Here is an 18,491-nt window from a genome sequence, read left to right on the forward strand (position 1 = left end):
GTTTAATTTATATCTATGGGCAAATTCAAATATTTTGCTCACAATAAATGTATGGAGTTTTATCAAAAAAAAGTTTCATAAACCTTAAATTCCTGTGTGTGCTGCATCTTTCTCTTGAATTATTTTACTATGTTTACTTCTATATTTAACATTTTTATATTTGATGTTATTATCCTATGTCTTTTTTAAACATTCTCTCCCCTCTCGAGCTGCAGGGACGTTGCCTACGTCGGATTTACTGTAGCTTTGAATTTGTTTTTCTGTTTCTCTTCTGTAATCATTGTTTGCCACTTTCAAGACAGGCGTTTATTAAAGACTTTGGGCGTTCAATTACAAACTATTACACATTACAAAAAAGCTGGTTTCCATGGATACTGGACGTAATCATAGTTTTGTTTTTATTGGTGTGTATTTTGCTTTCAGTTAAGTCTGCTTTCTTCATACTTGCGAGACTTATTTCTGCCGTTGCACTTTGGTATAAAACTAAAAACGATTTATCAGTAGTCACTTATTTATTGTTATTTATATTTATTTATACTGAAGAATGTATGCATTTGTGCTGAAGCCTGTCATTACTTGGAACCTAACTGAGGGTGATGTCAGAAAGTAGCTGTCTGGCAGGGAAAGCTGCATCATTGCCCTGTCTGCTGAAGAACTGTTTACTGTGAAAGCGTGAGCATGGGCCTGCTATGTAATCAGTGTTGATGTTTACAGGAAGGATTAGCACACAAATCCTCTAATTGCCATGTCTTTTTGATCTATAACCATTCGTTAGAAGACTGAAATTGTCCTCTGTTTAGGCTGTGCGAATGTTACATTTTGAAAGGGACAGGCATGGAAAGTATAGCTCTTGTTACAGTACATGCTGAAATGTTAACCATGTGCCCCTTTTATGTCTTATAAATTCTTAGTTACTGTCAGTCCCTTTATTTTGATTAGAAGACAAACCTTTTCAGTGTACTTGAAGGTGTTTTTTCAAAACGAAATGTCTAGAAGTAGAAACTCCTGGTGGGAATTTATGAGAAAGCAACTTTTTCCTTACTTCACATCTGAGCTATTGCCCCCGGTAGATACTAATTGTTGCCTGGAATCTTATAGGTGTATGTTTTTTCTGAAATTATTAAGTACATTAGCTTTGTAGTAACAATTTTGAACATATAAAACCTCGCTAGGGTCTGGTTTGGCTTACATGTGCATTTTTAATGGTAGACCAGAAGAGTAGTCACAATATAAGAATTCCCATTTTTTCTCTTATGTAGAGTAGCTAAAAATTTTAAGCAAAGAATGTCGGAACTTATTTATTCTTTAAAAATGTTCTTTTAAGCATTTAAAATAAATTTATACAAAATAATTTTTAAAAGTTGTTAATGTAAAATTAAAAATAATAGGCAAAAATAAAACCATGATTAATGTATCCTGTAGCCATTCTATCAAAAGGCAACAGGAACAATTTGCAAAATATTTGCGTGTATATATATATAAAATAGACCACCCATGCTTGAATGTGAAACAGCTTGGAAATACCACAGTGGAGCATGGCTCATTATTTTAAACAGCCTCACCTACTGTGATCTTTACCTGTGAGCCTTAAACATGACTCATAGTCCTGTGCAGAACACAAGAAGAGACTTTAGTCCTACTTTTGATATCCTGCGGTGTTTTCTTTGCCTTTAGGCAAGTTCCTGAAATCCCAGTATTTTCTTTTCCTGTACATGTCAATGGGTTTAAATTATGGAAGTCAAATACTCTTTCAGTGTCTTGTGTGATTAATTTACGGAAATGCAATTGTTTTTCTTTTGTAAGTTGTAAAGCAGATTTTTCACAGCCTTGCAGGAAGGGTTAACAATACACTTGTCACATTAAAGACATTTATTAGAGGACACCAGCAAATTCTGACAAAGCCCAATGCATCAACCTCTACTAATTTTCAGGAACTTTACACATTTTGCTACTTTAAAGGGATATTAACAAAATGAAGAATTCCCAAATGTTTATACAGCAATTTCCCACTACACATTGATTTTCAATTTTTTTTTACAAATACTTTGCCACTATACTTACAGTATACCAAGATTTGGTTTTCTTTTCCCACATTTCTCCAGCCAGTCATTATCAGTCATTTGCAACAGATGACATCAACTCATCGGATTATGCTACATTTCATTGTAAACACAGTTTTACTTATGTATATTACCAGACTATATTCACAAATGGTTATTTATAGTGTAATGCCTTTAATAGTGTTTTAAAGATTTTGTATGAAGCAACAGCAGAAACTTTAATTAATGAAAAACTTACATTTTATCTACTATTACTGCATTAAGGAGAAGAATAAATGTGTCAAAATGCTTCTTGTGCAGTCATGTAGATTGTATTTATCAGAGCCTACCCTCCCACACCTTTACATTAATTGTTTTGTGCAATATTGATTTGTTGTTTTTGGATTTACTGTACAGTGTACTCTTCAAGAAATGCATCCCCAGCATACACTGCAGCACAACTTTATGCAACTGTAACAAAATGCAGAAAACAATTCCACTGGCCCTCAAATCCCCCCTCCCCCCTCCTCCACGTATCAGTGCACTGCCCCCGAATTGTCCTACAAAGAAAGCCTGGGAATGTAAATCGGTGAATGCAGGAAGATGGTGAAGTTTCCTAGCATCAGCTGCCATTTCTCAGGGTCACACAATTCCTTTATCAGCTCTGTGGACACAAGCAGTAGATAGTTACAGAAAAACAGAGTCAAGAAAGGCAAAGGCCCATTGATACAAAGCAATTTTTGGGAATGGTAATGGAAGCCAGCCACCCTCATTTCTGCTACAGTAGAAATATCATATCATGGTAGAAATATCCTTATCATATACAAAATGGGTCTGTTGCTGTGTTGGGGGCACACAGCTTCCTGTTGGGAGTCAGCAATATGCATTAAAAAACATCTGTGAAAATCTGTTAATGAAATCCTTTAAATTAATTGGCTAATGATCAGGGTCGGGTGAGATCCATCTCAATTTTTCTACAAAGTATCATTAAAGTTGGTTAATACAGTTGATTTTAAACGAAGATAAATTTCAGTCCAAGGTATTTAAAATAACCTGACCGTCAGAATGTAGAGGTAGAGCTATATCTTACAATGTAATATTCAGGGGAAGCAAAGTAAGTTTTATTTCCCTGTAGCACACTTAAACTGTAAAGATATCAAGGAAATAAAGAAGTGATTGAGCCACCTTTTCTAAAAACAAATGGCTATCATCAGCATAAGGTGGAAGATAATGCTGTGATCCCAATATTTATGATGCAAAGGAGCAAGTAATAGGTTTATTCCATGCTGAAAAAAAGAAGAAAGAAAACACAACGTTTCAGCCGCGGAGCCTTCTTCAGGTGTGAGAAAGACAAGGCAGTTGGCAAAGGTAATGTAGCGGGAGAACAAAGGCTAGGAGAGAGGAGGAGCGAGAGGCAGGAACAGGGGACAGAAAGAGAGGCCAATCAAGAGGTGTGAATAGGTGTAGAGAGGTGTGAAATGAAACCTCCAACGAATGGAGAAAATTTAGAAGAAAATTAGTCTGTCATTAAGAGAAGGGGGAAGGTGTGATTCTAGCTGTTTTTCAACATGGAATAAATCTATTACTTGTTCCTTTGCAGCCTACGCATGCTGACGCAGCTACCCACCTGAACTACTACAATATTTATAACTGTCGACTGGCATACTGATTCTAATGAGATGGCAAATAATTGCAGAGTGAAGTGCAATCTTGGCACATACCTTTGGACCTAGAGAACTGAAGGGAACGAAATGGCACCTAAAAGAACCATAATTAAAGCATTGGAATGCAGTGAAAATTTAGATTTGTCCCTAACCCAACATAGTCCCATGCAAGAAGGGCAAATGTCATTTTAGAACCAGATAGTTGGTACAGTTTGTGATAAGTGGCAGTCTTAATAATAAGAAGGAGACACTTAATATCTTTCATCACCAATGGGGCCTTGACAGATTCTGTTTAATCATGTTGAATTACTTAATTCACATAATACTTTTATGCATAAATACCTATCACACAGTTTGATCTAATGTATTAAGGACAGGGGGCAATAGCTGGAACAGAGAGAGTCTTAAAAACATTTAAAGAGGCACTATTAAGTCTTATTAAAAAGATCCAGTTCGTAAACGCATATGTAACCCAACATAATCCACTAAATAAGATGTTTATTGTTGTGGCAACTACAAGAGCAAGGTGAGGAATCTTTAGGGCTTAAGAGATACTATTTTTTATACAGTAACATCATCAGGAATAAGTGTATTTCTACTAAGTTATTTCAAAGCTCTCCATCATAGAAAGAGATGTAGAGAAGTATTTGCTGTATATCATTTTGTGTGGGATTTTGTAAATGGAGACCATACTTTACTGTCCATACCGAATAATTAAACCTTCAGGTTTCATTCAGTGTAGGACTCCTACCATTGTGGATTTTAATTAGAAATTACTCAAATGTTTTTTTCCCTTTTCATATGAGCTTATACCTTTGTTTTTTTCTGCCAAGTTAGTTATTCTATAATATTTTCTAAGCATAAGAAGAGATGAATGTTTAATCTTAGTTTAAGCCTGTAAAAGATGCAAGTAGAATTGGTCAAATACAAATGTATGACCTTTACTTCCCATTTACACTTCAAGCCTTCAACGCCCTACCTCCATGGAAGTTGGGAGGGTAACCTACTGTCTCGCCGAAGGACTGATCTGCAGGATTCCTCAGTTTTGTTTTCTATGAATTATTGAAGTTGGACTATAGGATTAAAGAGGATCTAATTAAACTTTTTCCAATTATCTACCCAGGATAGCCTGCATCTCCTTGATTCCAGTGGGGTCCTGCATGTACCCATATATACAGCATGGCTGGAACTGAAACATAAGGAGGTAAAGTGACGTAGCCAAGGTCATAGCAAAGTCAGTGCCTTACCTGGGTCTGGTGTCCAGGATTCTCTGGCCTCCAGTTCACAGCTCTGACCACTAGGCTACTCTGCCTCCATTAGTTACTGTAGTCCACAAGGCCCACATCACTATGATATAACATTTACTGTGAAGCTAATACCACGCATATATGCATAGAAACATATTTGTTCCAGATGGATATGGTTTATTTTTGTCTCTGAAAAGTCTAATGTTGTGCCTTTGAAACAGACCTTGTTTTCAGTATAACATACGAAATGGCTTATTAGAGCGGTCTTCAGACATCATTTGTACTGATCTGGCTGTGTTGTGCGGTCTTAATATAAAAGGAATGCTTGCAAGGAATCATATTTCTGTAAAAGTGAAAACAAACAGGCAATACTCTATCTCAGAAATACAATATAAAATATTGTGTAATGTATAGAAGTGCTATTAATTCTAATATAAATAGTTTATCTTCTTTTGTAACTTATTTTTTGGTATTATTTGTGGTTGTCAAAAGTCCCCATCATGGGTTGCTGTCTAGCGACATAAAATAATATTGAAATAATACTTCATTTTTTATAATACTTCATAAATAAAACTATACAGAACCAGGGATACTAAATCATTTTAGGCTACTGCAGGCAAATTCTTTTGCTCTCTTTATCCTTGGAATCTTTTGTGTGACCTTTGCACTGTTGTATCTGGTGAATGTATTTGATTTGCAGGGGAAATTTATAACTTCCTGCTGAAAAGCCATGTTTTTAGCACTTTCTTTGATAGAACATGTACAAAGGTTTGCATTTTAACTACTGCCTGTTGCAGACAAGAAGATAGTACGGGAACTGGATTTATGGGATGTTTTTGTGGAATGTTCACAGAGGGGAAAAAACATTTATGTTGTTCTCTTGTCTGGTTGTAAAAGTCAGTAAATCAGTGGATGTTGCTCCCACTTGTGGGTAAAAATGATTTGATCTTTACTGGCAGTTTTGTTCATAACAGGCTTCTTATTTAGCTGGTATTTAATTCACAGTATCTAACCATTAAATACATATAATTAGTAGAGACAAAACTATATCCATCAATTAAGTAATTAAAATTTTTTTTGAATTACTCTTTCATTTCAAATGTTGCATTTCCTTCAACATTTACTGAAAATCATGTATTCTACCAGGTGATAAAGTGAATTAACTAATTTAACGCATTAAGTGTAGATAATTATTTTGCAACTGTGGATTATTTTGAGCTGTAGAAAACATATTAATAAAATATTGTAAACCTTCCTGCTTTCATTCTGTTTATAGTACCATTAAGATTACATAATACCAAATAAAAAACTTTAACTGAATCAGAAAGCATAGGTGGTTTAGAAAAATGTCTTCCTGTAAATAAGAACATTTACCTCAACCCACACGTAGAACTAATTCATTACATGGTTGTGTAAGTAAAACAATCTTTACGGCATAAAATGACTATGACTTGTGACTGATATCTACAATGAGAGAGACTTTAAAAACTGTGAAAACACGACACATCTCTGTATTATATAAATCTAAACTAGGTATAGCTTTGAAAATGTTTCCATCTTAACATATTTTTATAACTGCATGGCACTTATTATATCATACATTATAGATGCATGGAAAACAAAAGTCATAACTTAAACTTGTACATAATAATGTGGAAGAAAAGGCTGAAACAGGTAAAGAGGAATGGTTTATTGATAGTTTACATGAGTCAGGTTTCATGCATTTATTTACTTGAGTAGAAATGGCAGTTATACATTAGTACACTATCGGCTTTCCACATGACATATTTCCTATAACAGAGGAGGTCAGGTGACTTGTGGAACAACAAGTATTAATCACGACAAGGAATTTTATCTAGCTTGGCCCTCTCAAATGTCAGCCTGTTACAGAGACGAGCCCTGTGGTTAAGTTTTGGGGATGTAGCCTATGTTCTTCTAAGGAAGGAACTGAGAGACAAAGAGCTCAAGATATTCAGACATACACAATTATTTCAGCTCATTGGTCTGTCTTGGAAAATATATAACTGATAAATACCTTAGGATTTCAACCATACTGTGTTTCACTTTTTCTAAACATTTTAAATTTTCCAAATTTGTGAATGATGCAAGTTTAATACGGAAACATTCTTTTGAATGCAATTTGGAGGTTGAAAGTATATTTCATAGTCACGTTTATTATGAGTAATTGTAGAGACATCACCCCCACCGATTTGTTTTTCTTCTTGTAGTAGTAGCTGTGTGCGATTGTATCAGGAAAGACAGTATAATGATAATCACAACCATCTAATCCAGACTAGACCACAACTCACAAAACTGCTGTGATGGCCTCAAGCTTGTAGCACTTTGTTCTATTTAGAATGTATATGAGAAGACCTCAGTTCTTATTATCTCCTGTTGAATTTTATCTTAAGTGAATATTAGTGAATATTTTTTTTTTAGTAATTCTCACATGATTTGTCTGCATTTTTATCTTTTGTACTTTTAACTAAAGTTTGACAGATCATTTGTGATTATCTTTAGCTCTCCTTTTTATTTGTTTTTTTTTTACATAGAAAGATATACAGTAGAAATAGTCTTTTTTTACAAAGGATTTCCCAGATTATGGAATTTTCAACATCTGTATATTATTAATTAGTCTGATGTACAAAATGTCTGTAACTTTATTAACTTGGTAGAAGTCACAAATTGTATATTAACATAAATACTGTGTGTGTAACTTTTTTTGTAATTGTAGTTATTGATTGATCTCACACAAACATATTTGAATCTGAAATCATTTTGGCTCACACAGGCCATAATGATAAGAGACATAATTAATGTTTGTTAAAACTAAAACTTGAATACTAATATAGAAAGACATCAGTAGTTATGTTTGGCTGAATTGGAGAAGTTTACAGATTCTTTTCATTGTATCTTTCCATATTTATTAGTTATCAATGCAGTCGACTTGTAACTCATGCATTCTCAACATACACGGCGGCCGGCTCCTGAAAGTCAAGAATATTGAACATTTACTTTATTCTCTGAAGAATTTGCCAAGCATACCTACAAGATTTAATTAGTGAGCCTATACAGTAATTTTATTTACTTAAAAATAAATTTCTCCCTTTAATATGTATATGAACCTCCAAACCTGTGTGTAAATTCCCAAAAATATGTAAGTAAGAAATCATCACAGAATGGGAATTTTGATTTTTTTTGCCAAGCTATTCGTAACCTTATGATAAAGTCCTAAAATAATAAATCTTCTCCTATTCCATGTCATAGCCTCTGGGCCACAGAGTATCAGTTAGCTTGGTACTCTTGAAACAAAAATGGATTTTCAGGATGATTATTTGTTAGAAGGATTATTTATTTGTGGATTCTGTCACGCTAGCCTCATTATCAAGTTTGAAGGTTCATTCTTTATTTTTCTCTTTGTAAGAAAACTTTTTTCCCTCCAGCTTTGGAAAATAATACTTCTGGAGTGTTTCCCTTCAAGAACATGTGTGACAGTGACATTTTCTAATGTAATAATACTATTACCAGTTCTATTTTGCAATCTATGCAAGGTTTTTGAAGTCCTTTAGCGCCTGTCTGTAATGAGGACTTTAGACTGCATTTTCTAGTATTGCTTTTTAAAATGCTGCAAAGAAACCAAAAACATCTAACAGCTGTTATCCTATCCATATGACTCATAAAAAGAAGACTGATATTTATGCCTGGTGGATGTAGATCTGAAAAATGTATTGCAACTTCTGTTTTTGGGACAGGGGCTGTAATAGTTTCCTTCTCAAATCAAACTTAAGACTTCCTGACTGCACACTGTTCACTCAGCATATTGCCTGAGTAAGGCTTCACTTATCACCTGCATGTGGATTCTTATTCTCCAGTTTCTTTGATTGATTCACCTTCCTATCTCCATATACAATATACAGTAAGATTCCACATAGTTTATGCACCATGACAAAACATACATATTGAATGAATCAACTTCTCATTCCAAGAAATTAGTCATTCCTGTAAATCTATTCCATAATAGGTGTTTTTTTGTGTTGGCATCTTGATTATCTGGGTTTGTTGGGACGTGCCAGTCTAAAAGAGTATTTGTATTAGAACTTTAGAGGTGTCGGAGTTGTATTTTAAATGTACCATGGTTTATACTTGTCTGTTCCTTTGGAATAATAACCGTTCTGAAAACAAATTGATTTTCATTGTATTAGTCAGGTGATTTGCCATTATTACATTTTATGGGCTGTCACTGTTATTTACATAATAATAATTGCTTACACTTATATAGTGCTTTTCTAGACACTCAAAGCGCTTTACAGGTAATGGGGACTCCCCTCCACCACCACCAATGTGCAGTCCCACCTGGATGATGCGACGGCAGCCATAGTGCGCCAGAACGCTCACCACACATCAGCTATCACTGGGGAGGAGAGCAGAGTAATGAAGCTAATTCATAGATGGGGATTATTAGGAGGCCATGAATGGTAAGGGCCAATGGGAAATTTGGCTAGGATGCCATAACAATGAAAACAATTGTAACATGTAACAGTTGAAACATGAGGTGTACTTAAATTCTGCAGCGGACCATTAGACACCAACAAGAAAATCATCATGTGAAACCAAATATTTGCTTCTGCTTCACTGACAAATAGAGAGCAGATAATTGCATTTTTACTAGAGTGAGTGAGAAAAGGGACTGTTGTAAAGTATAGGTTTGAAATGTGCTGCTTTTCCTTTGGGTAATTCAACAACAGTCTTTATGTACACCCTAAAGGCAGAAAAAGGCTGCTGTATAGCAATGAAAGTTTTGTTCAGTAATTCAATCAGCTTTGTGTACGTTGTGGGACCTGCTGTGATGGAACAGTGATAAAGTACAACACAGCCAAAGGCACAATGAAGATCTTATAAGTTGACAGGACTGATGCATATTTTGGTATGGTGTCCTGAAACCACAGAAAGCAGAACATGTGGGCCTTCTATTTTTTAAATGCGCTGAATCACTCATCAAAAAATGAAATTTCAGCAGACCAGAAAGATAGCTAATCGCATTTCCTTCTGAAAACCCAAACAAAATCAGGACTCTGTAATCTCATTTATAAACACCACCTTTCAAGAATTAATTATGTGATAGCTCGTCCTCCATCCCGATATAGATCACACTTCTGCTGGCACTTTCTACACACTTAAGGCACAGCAAATGGGAGTAAAAGAAGATTACAAGTACTTTAAAGCTTAATGACAGCATAAGGGAACTTTTAATATTTTTGCATCACTGATTTGTTTTGGTGCTTGCACATGCCTTTGCAGAAATGGAGCTGTTCTGCTGTAGTGCAGATAAAACATTACAGCTGATATTCTCTTATATACATAGTAACACAACTTTGTGTTACTTTGTGTAAACTTCAGTTGCTTTTAACCTTAAAGAACTCTTATGATGAACCGAGTGTTTTTTTCACTTTATGAGAAATTAGGATATGTACTAACACTATTAGATCAGAAAAAGGAAAAAAAACTAAAACAAAATGTGTTAGTTTATTATACTACCTATTTAAATAATTTCTGCCTGGCCTAATACTTGTTAGCATTCCTACATATTTTTATGTCATGCCCAGTTATTAACATTTTATGGTTAACGTTATTTTGTCTTTCACTGCTTTGTTTTCTGGACTACAGTTGTGTAAGCCTCTTGGTCAGGTCATCATTAGAGAATGTGCTCTCTGTTCTCTGGTCAAACAAGAGAAATTCTAAACTTCATCATTTCCTCGAGGTTCCAGATATCCTTGCAAGTGTGATAACGAGGGACGGGGCAATAAGCATGGTCTAGTAAAGCTGAGCAGCTGTCAGTAGGGAGACCAATTTGTATTCATTGACCTTTTCTTATTTCTGTGGAGCCTCAGAACATCAAATGTGTTACCATGGCTCCAGTAAGCCTATCTTTTCTCCAAAAACCAGAATTGACAATTAACAAGAGAATTGCCTGCAGTCCTCAGAAAAACAGAAGTGTCACTCCTGAGGAAAGACAACTGCTTTTGCTGCAAGTTAACTGTTTAGTGATGGAGTAACAAATGTACACTTTTATTTTTTTTTAGTAATAGATATTTTCTTTACATTTCTTTAACTGTGAAAAACTTCAGATGGCGCCATGAAAGTAGCTAAATAAAGAAAGATTATGAAAAAGCTACAGTTCAAAAAGGTAACTGTGTGTGCACATTATGAGCATTTTAAAGAGGAAAAAAATGTAGTGCAGTAAACATTTTAATAAGGGAAAACATTTTTGTGCATTTGGACCACAAAACCAGTGTAAACCATAGTTAAAATTGCTGTGACAACATTTAAATTTATGCAACTTAAAGTTTGCATATTTTAGATTTTCACCACTTCATCTGTACTTTATGTACCAATATGTACATACATGTACTTGTATTCACAATGGCAAAAGATTCATACTTTTGCTTTATTTAACATACTGTACAATGTCTCAGTATATCTGATTTTATTGTTTTACACAAAGAATGAGGTAACTCTCTTGCTTCAAGTTTACTTATTTGACACTTTACATTGCTCCATTTGTACAAGCAGATTTGTATAAGTACAGAAGTAAAATTTTAGGACATTTTGAACATTTTAGGTTTGATGTTCTCAAGGTAAACAACCAGTGACTTTTTTTCAAATGACTGGATTCTCCAATTCGGCATAAGGTACAGTATGTGTATAATGACATGTAGTGTTTTTGCCAGCTTGAGTTTGTGAAGCAAAATTCAGTGTTGACAAACTTGGTAGCCTACTGTCTTTTGCTGTGGAAATTCCTGCTCTGGACTCTTTACCGGGCTGAATTTGGGAACACTCATTTATGGAAATGTTGCTGTTTTAAGTAGGTCTCCTTAGAAAAGACTGGTTAGTTGGCAAATAATGCCTTGTTCTTCATATGGTGTTATTTCTTACTTTCAGCTTGTATTCTTGATCACGCATTGAGGTCACTGTGTGGTTTTGTACAATGCTTGTGATCAGAACAGGATCATAGCTGAAAAACTCAAACACCCTTTGTAAGGGTTCATTGCCTTTGCCCTCTACACATTCATTATTGAAGTGGAGCCTGAGAATTAGAGTGGCATTGTAAGTTGACTCTTACCTCTGTGTGTTAAACTTCGGTTCATGTCCTGAGGCTTAAACCCATGCGAGGAAAGAAATGTTCAGCGTGGATTTACATAGTATAGTGAAGTCTGCTGTCACTGTGACAGCTGCGATGTGGTCACAGCTGTGAAGAAAACCTGATGTGGGCCATCTGTACAGGTCTTGTCTTTCCATGGCTGTCAGTGTTTTAAATAAACTGGCTTCATTTTAAAAAAATGGTTTAACTTTCCAGAATCTGTGGGTGCCACTCTACTTTTTGTCACCATCCTGCTATCTAGGGGCAATAGAATGAGATTACTAGAAGGGGCACTGTCTGTGTAGGTATACATACACATATCTGTTCGTTATCTGAAAGATGTACGTTACTGATAAAGCTCCTGGAGTCCGTATTAGAAGCATAAAGTGCAACACAGGACGCCACTCCATTGGAAAGCACATTCATACCCTCACAGTGATCATTTTAAGACACTAGGAAACCTGAGTACTCAGAGCAAACGCACAAATGCAAGCAGAATGTGCAAACTCCACACAGAATGTGCCCTGGGCTGGAATTCAACCAACGTTTCAAGCTGTGAGGCAGTAATGCAAACACACATTTGTATGTATCTAATTACAACGCTAGACACCTATCGTATGACTTATCATCCTGCCTTTAGTATATAATGTCAAAGTCCTTTGTTGTTATAATTTTCCTAGCTGATTAATGTTGATGATTATTCCTTCATATACAGTACATGAGTGAAACTGCAAAAAAAAGAAGTTTTTCATTATGTTCTTGAAAATGTAACTATACATGCAGCTGGCATAACTGTGCTTCTAAGTTTCAAGTCACAGTATTCCCTAACACTGGGAGAGAGTATTGAAATATGGGTCCTATTCTGCTTCTACCATGAGGAAGTTATAGACTAAGTTACACTTTTTAACGTGATGTAACCTCTTCATTTGGATTTTTTCACCTCAAAGGAGACATTAATGTTATGTCGGAAATTAATGAAATCATTGCTACAAATGGATTGCTTCATGAAGTCATGGTCAAGTAAGGCACATTAACAAAAGTTTCTATTGAAAGGATTTGTAATGAAGAAAGAGATTCACCATTGATACACCTAGCACCGAAAAAGTAAAAAAAAAAGCACAAGCACCCTCTTTAGAGGACTTAACTAAATTTGAAGTTACCATTGCATTCACGTTAAGGATAAGGCTTTTAGAAGCCTCTGATAATGATAATGATTTTTGAAGTGTTTTCTTCTCTCTCAAATAATTTTCTGAATGCACAAAGCTTGTCAGATCTTAAATTGACAGCCAAGAAACGTCACACCTGAAGGACAGTTAAAAAAAGAGAATAAAGCAGACACGGCAGACACAAAATTAATGATTCAAGAGCTCTTGTCTTACATTTATTGTAAATCTACTGTGCATATCAAGCCCTGGAAATCTGAAGTACTTATACAGACTTATTGTAGGGGTGGCCTTATCATCATGTATTATGCCAAAAGCACTAGACCAATTAAATGAGCTTATATAACTAGAGTGAACAAAGCTCTTCATCTATGCATAATGAAACTGGAAAATGTGGACTGAATCCCCTTAATTTCTTAAGGTTGTTTTAACTGTTCTACAAACATAGTCTTGTGTTGGCCTGCTTCACTAATCTACCTGTTTAGAGTACACTGTTTGTCCTTTTCTCAGACATAATAGTACAACATTGTTCTAAAAAATATAGATAAACCTGGAATTCCAGACATTGAGGAGAAACTATATAGCTAATCCTCTTTTTTATTAAATAGAAGTTCCTCTTGCCTTAACAAGGCTGTTATGAAAATTCATATAGGAGTTACTTGACAGCACAAGCCACTGATTATAAGATGCAACAGTTCTTAGGCAGAACAGTTTTTGTATACAAACAAAAATGATATGTGTGACATTTCCACAAAACTAGTTCCAAAGCGATCCTATTATTAAATTATTAAAAAGTTATTAAAAAGTAAATACACAGGGTAATGAGACTCCAACATTACAGGTTGCTTTCTCTAAGTGGGTTATATTCTTCCAACGCTTTAAATGTACTTAGCTGTTTTTTAAACACTAAGGCCAGATAATACATGCTTTAGTTTTGTTTAATCTCTGTCAATCATTTTTGACCTCTCTTTATTTATTTTTTTATTTGCTTGAATGTAAGGTGTGAGTTGGGGCAAAAACAGAATTCCCCAACTAGAACCAACACAAAAAGAAAAGATATGAGTAACTGGCAGTTAACGAGCCTTTTCCTCTAGAGTGGTGAAGTATTGTTGGCGAATCCAGATATTTTTCTCTGGTCTGTTGGTTGAAGGCCAACAGGTTAATGAAAGAGCTAAGAAGGCTTGGTTTGTTGGCTGGCTTCCAAAGGAGATCATGTCTGAACTGAGAAAAGGGATTGCATTGGCACTGGGATGTAACCAGCAGTCCTTATTTTCTCACAATAGTTAGTTGCTGTAACTATTTCAAACCATAACTGAAAAAATGTATTAAAAATACTAAAGGGCAGTGCTTCTCATTCTTAATTTTTTATTTAAAAAATTGGAATCATCACTTATTAAAATGCTCAAGAACAGCGCTTCATTTTCTTACTAATTTTTGTGATTTTTTTAAAACTTGGAAAAGCCAATGATTTTATTATACATCTTCCAATTTTGCCAAATTCGCCAGATTCAGTGTCATCTCTAAGCTCCTAGCAACAGCTCCCTTTTACTAAGGACGTGCAAACAGGTAACAGGCGATTCATTTGACAAGCCAAAAGTTCTGCTGCAATAAATAGGAGGTTTAGCAGGTTTGGAGGAGAGGCTAGTCCTTCACTCATGTCACCATGAAGTTGCAGGCACTGGCATGTTGCAAAGGAAAAGAAACTGGAGTGTCAGAAGTCATTGTTTCTCCAGTAGCTGACTAGTCCCAGTCCTGCCCATAGCAGCATTGAGTGAATTGTGCTCATCTGCTCAGGGAATCCCAGTCACAGTCGAATAGTGATGCTCTCATTGTGTGGATCATTGCCAGTTCAGTGTTCATCCAGTGTCAGTGCCCTTGCTGGTTAATAGCTCTGGCGTTACAATTTTTTTTTAGATTCTATATATATTGAAACTTAGAACTGCCATTACTCAAGCATTGTGCACTCAAATTCCTAGTTTTTAAATGAGCCTGGAAGTCTCCTTTTGGTATTTCTCTTGTAGTTGAAAGGCAAGATTCAGACTGCAATTTAAATGCATATAAACAATATTCACACATTCCAGACATGTAATGATATAGCATGCAGTGATTTTTAACATGAGTGTTTCAAATACTTTTGTGCAGGTTAAGGGCTGAAGAATGAAAAGTGTAGTAGTCACTGCTTTTTCATTTAGGTCAACATAAGTGTATTTTAGAAGATAAATCTGAGTTGTACATTTTCATTTATTGCCATTGATTGAGCCAGAGAAACCTGATAAATAACTGTGGACTGCTTTAAGCAAACAATATAAAAAAGCAATTTTCTCCTGAGCTGGGCAGCCTTTCTCCTTGTTTGGTCTTCGTATAAAGATTATATAGAGCTGGGCAATATTTTTCTCTCCTCAAGTGCTACAGTTTTGCTTTCATCACAGCAAGGATATAAAAATAGATAAGAATTCACATTCACTGCTATGACATAAATGTAATTGAGATTAACTGCATGAAGCTTTGTACTGTACATGTGGTAGAGGTTTTGATATTCAGGTTTGCCTTCGGAACAGTATTCTTTTTTATAGATGTGAAGCATTGGCCACAGTCTGTGTTTATCTGTCAGCACTTGCGTTATCCTCTGATCTGTGGAACGCCTCATATTTACTGTGGAGGCAGCTGTAGCTTGGGTGTTCAATTGTGTGAAAGACTTTATAAACAGCAGCCATAAGCGGGTGGAGCTCATGGAAAGGCCCTGTGCCAACGGCAGGCTGTTTGTGCTTTTAAAGTGCTTTTTCTTTTTCATATGATTGTTGGCAGGTCGCCAGTATTTTAATTAGATTTGTGCACTGTGTGCTTCCCTTTAAAGTCTTCAAAGCTCGATGAATTATTGGACTTGTACTGCCTGTTTCTGTCCTAAAGTTAAATGGAGGAGCCACTTCAGACTGCCTTACTACCAGTAATCCTTTATATTATTAAACTGAGCTGGTGCTCTCTTGAAGGCCAAGGCCAGGACTATGACTTTGCAGCTGCATACTCTTAAAAGCTTTTCCCATTCAGATCAGTCTGTCACCCAACACTCTGAAATTTTGTTTGGTTTTTGTGGAAAAGTTATGTCTAAAACAGGCTCAAAGCTGAACTTGACAAGTAGAGTAAGTTAGTCAGAAAATATACCAAGTTATGCATTGTTCAGTTTGTACAAAAATGATATTTCTAATCATCTGCTCCACAAACTGCTACAGTAATGAAACCAAAGTGCATCATAGTTTTTCCTTTTCACAGTTAACAGAAAACTAATTGATCTTTACAAGGAATTAAACCTTGCTTGCAGCTAAAATGGTGTTGTGTAAATGAAAATGCTGATGGAAAATTAAAGAATTGTATGAATATGTAGACATCTGGAATATAACTCATTACATTCAGGACAAGGGGGCAGCAACCTTTAAACAATGACTTTTGACAACCTGAAAACATTTTGAAACTTTACAAAGTAGCTCATAAAAAAAACTCACGTCTGTGCTGCTGTGTCTTTGAGATATGTGGGATTTCCTTTCTCAAGGGAAAGGGATGCTATTTGTACTTGTTTCACTGTAAAAAAAAATAATTAAGTTGTATGAAAAATGTACATAAAAGCTTCACAGATTTTATCTTGATGGCTTATGGCACACCACACATTTGTATTACCAAAAAGTGGAAAATTGTCATTCTCTATAAGAGGATAGACAAAGAATGAGCACTTTCAACTTAGCCATAATATAATTAGGCATTATAATTAACCAAAGTAGCACAACATTCAGTTCTCTGGAGAATTATAACTGTTGATCTAAAATGGGCAGTTTGCTCATGTTCTCAGGATTAAAATCCACATACCTTCTCTAAACAACTTTCCATATTTTGAGCTTTGATCTATATTGCTTGTAGTATAGTACTCATGTGATAAGGGAGATCTTTATATCCCTTGAGCAAAAGATATTCTCCCTCTTGACCTAAGCATAAGGGCTTTTTAAACTTAACAGTGCACAAAAATGATAATTTTACTATGTCAAATTGCAGTTGTAATGGCATCATCATAGTTTAATAGCCTTTAACTGAAAGACCAATTCTCTCACATTTTCTACATATTTCTGAACTAATTATATTAGTTAATTTGAACGTCAGGATCTAAATCTTCGGAGCTTATGTGAATGTAATCACAGACATTGGAAAAGCCAGATGATTCAGTTGATTCCATTGCAGCATATCACATTTGTCATAAGCACACATTGCTTTTTATAGCTTTAGAACAACAGTACTTAAAGTATTGTGAACTTTCTCTGAAAAGCACTAAGGGATTGCTTATTTTTAGAGTCAATTCTAATAGCCCACATAGACTTCCTGAGGATAGCTCTGTATGATTTAAAATGAACATAGCTGAAATTCTGTCCTATCTTTAAAAGCCAATTTCAGCAAATTTTAATGACCCTTGTGTCTGGCACCGTTTTGCTTATCTGATCTTGTGCAATCAGTTGGTTTTTGCTTATAATGTTTTCCCTTTGTCTCTTTATTGGATTTGTGCATAAGTCAGTTCATTGTTGTTCTGTGTTCCAGCCCAACATCGGAAGACTAGGTATTCCACATGGGCCCTCTGGAGAGAAGGTGGCTGTAGTAGCAGTGGATGACTGTGACATTGCAATGGCTGTTCGTTTTGGCAGCCACATTGGAAACTACTCCTGTGCTGCTCAGGGAACTCAAACTGGCCCAAAGAAGTGAGTTCTCTGGCTGTGAGCCTGCAGCTGTCATTTCAAGGGCAGACCTAACAGGATATACATACTCACTAAAATAAAAACCCTTTCTTAAGCTCTGATGAAAGTTAAAGGCTCTGAGAGTTACTTTGGTGCTGATGATTTTTGCTATTAATATCAATGTCCACATTTCATTTTTAAATGAAATCCATGTTAATCCATGTTATTGAAATTTTTCAGTGATTCCTTAAAAGATGGCTAACCTCTCACATAGCTTCCATTTTACAGTAAATCTTAATCATTCAAGATTTTGTAGGGCCTTTAATTTTAATCAGGAGACAAAGTAAAAAGATGCTTCATACAGGGCACACACCTTATCTCATTAGATGCCATCAAAAGACTACAACTCACACTCTCAAGTTCATCACGTTTCTCAAGAATTAACTCATATTTTATCGTCTAGCACTTTGTGTGAAAACCGATTATCTGATCCTAACTGTTAACAGTGGGTCATTCCATATGAAATCATTTACT

The 18,491-nt window shown here is 35.4% G+C and overlaps 1 protein-coding gene across 5 annotated transcripts in view; it reads left to right on the forward strand.

Annotated features, from left to right (window-relative positions):
- celsr1a (cadherin EGF LAG seven-pass G-type receptor 1a) overlaps nt 1-18,491 on the forward strand; it is a 102,485-nt gene that overhangs the window by 49,666 nt on the left and 34,328 nt on the right. For 4 of the 5 annotated variants that reach the window (XM_088645056.1, XM_088645053.1, XM_088645055.1 and 1 more), the window contains exons 6-7: nt 4,827-4,907; nt 17,824-17,981. In XM_088645056.1, the coding sequence (XP_088501182.1) occupies nt 4,827-4,907; nt 17,824-17,981 (239 nt within the window). The remainder of the gene's footprint in view (nt 1-4,826; nt 4,908-17,823; nt 17,982-18,491) is intronic. The other variant, XM_088645058.1, reaches the window with a different exon arrangement.

This window comes from Lepisosteus platostomus, chromosome 9 (assembly GCF_059453375.1).
Source record: "Lepisosteus platostomus isolate fLepPlt1 chromosome 9, fLepPlt1.hap1, whole genome shotgun sequence".
NCBI lineage: Eukaryota > Metazoa > Chordata > Actinopteri > Semionotiformes > Lepisosteidae > Lepisosteus > Lepisosteus platostomus.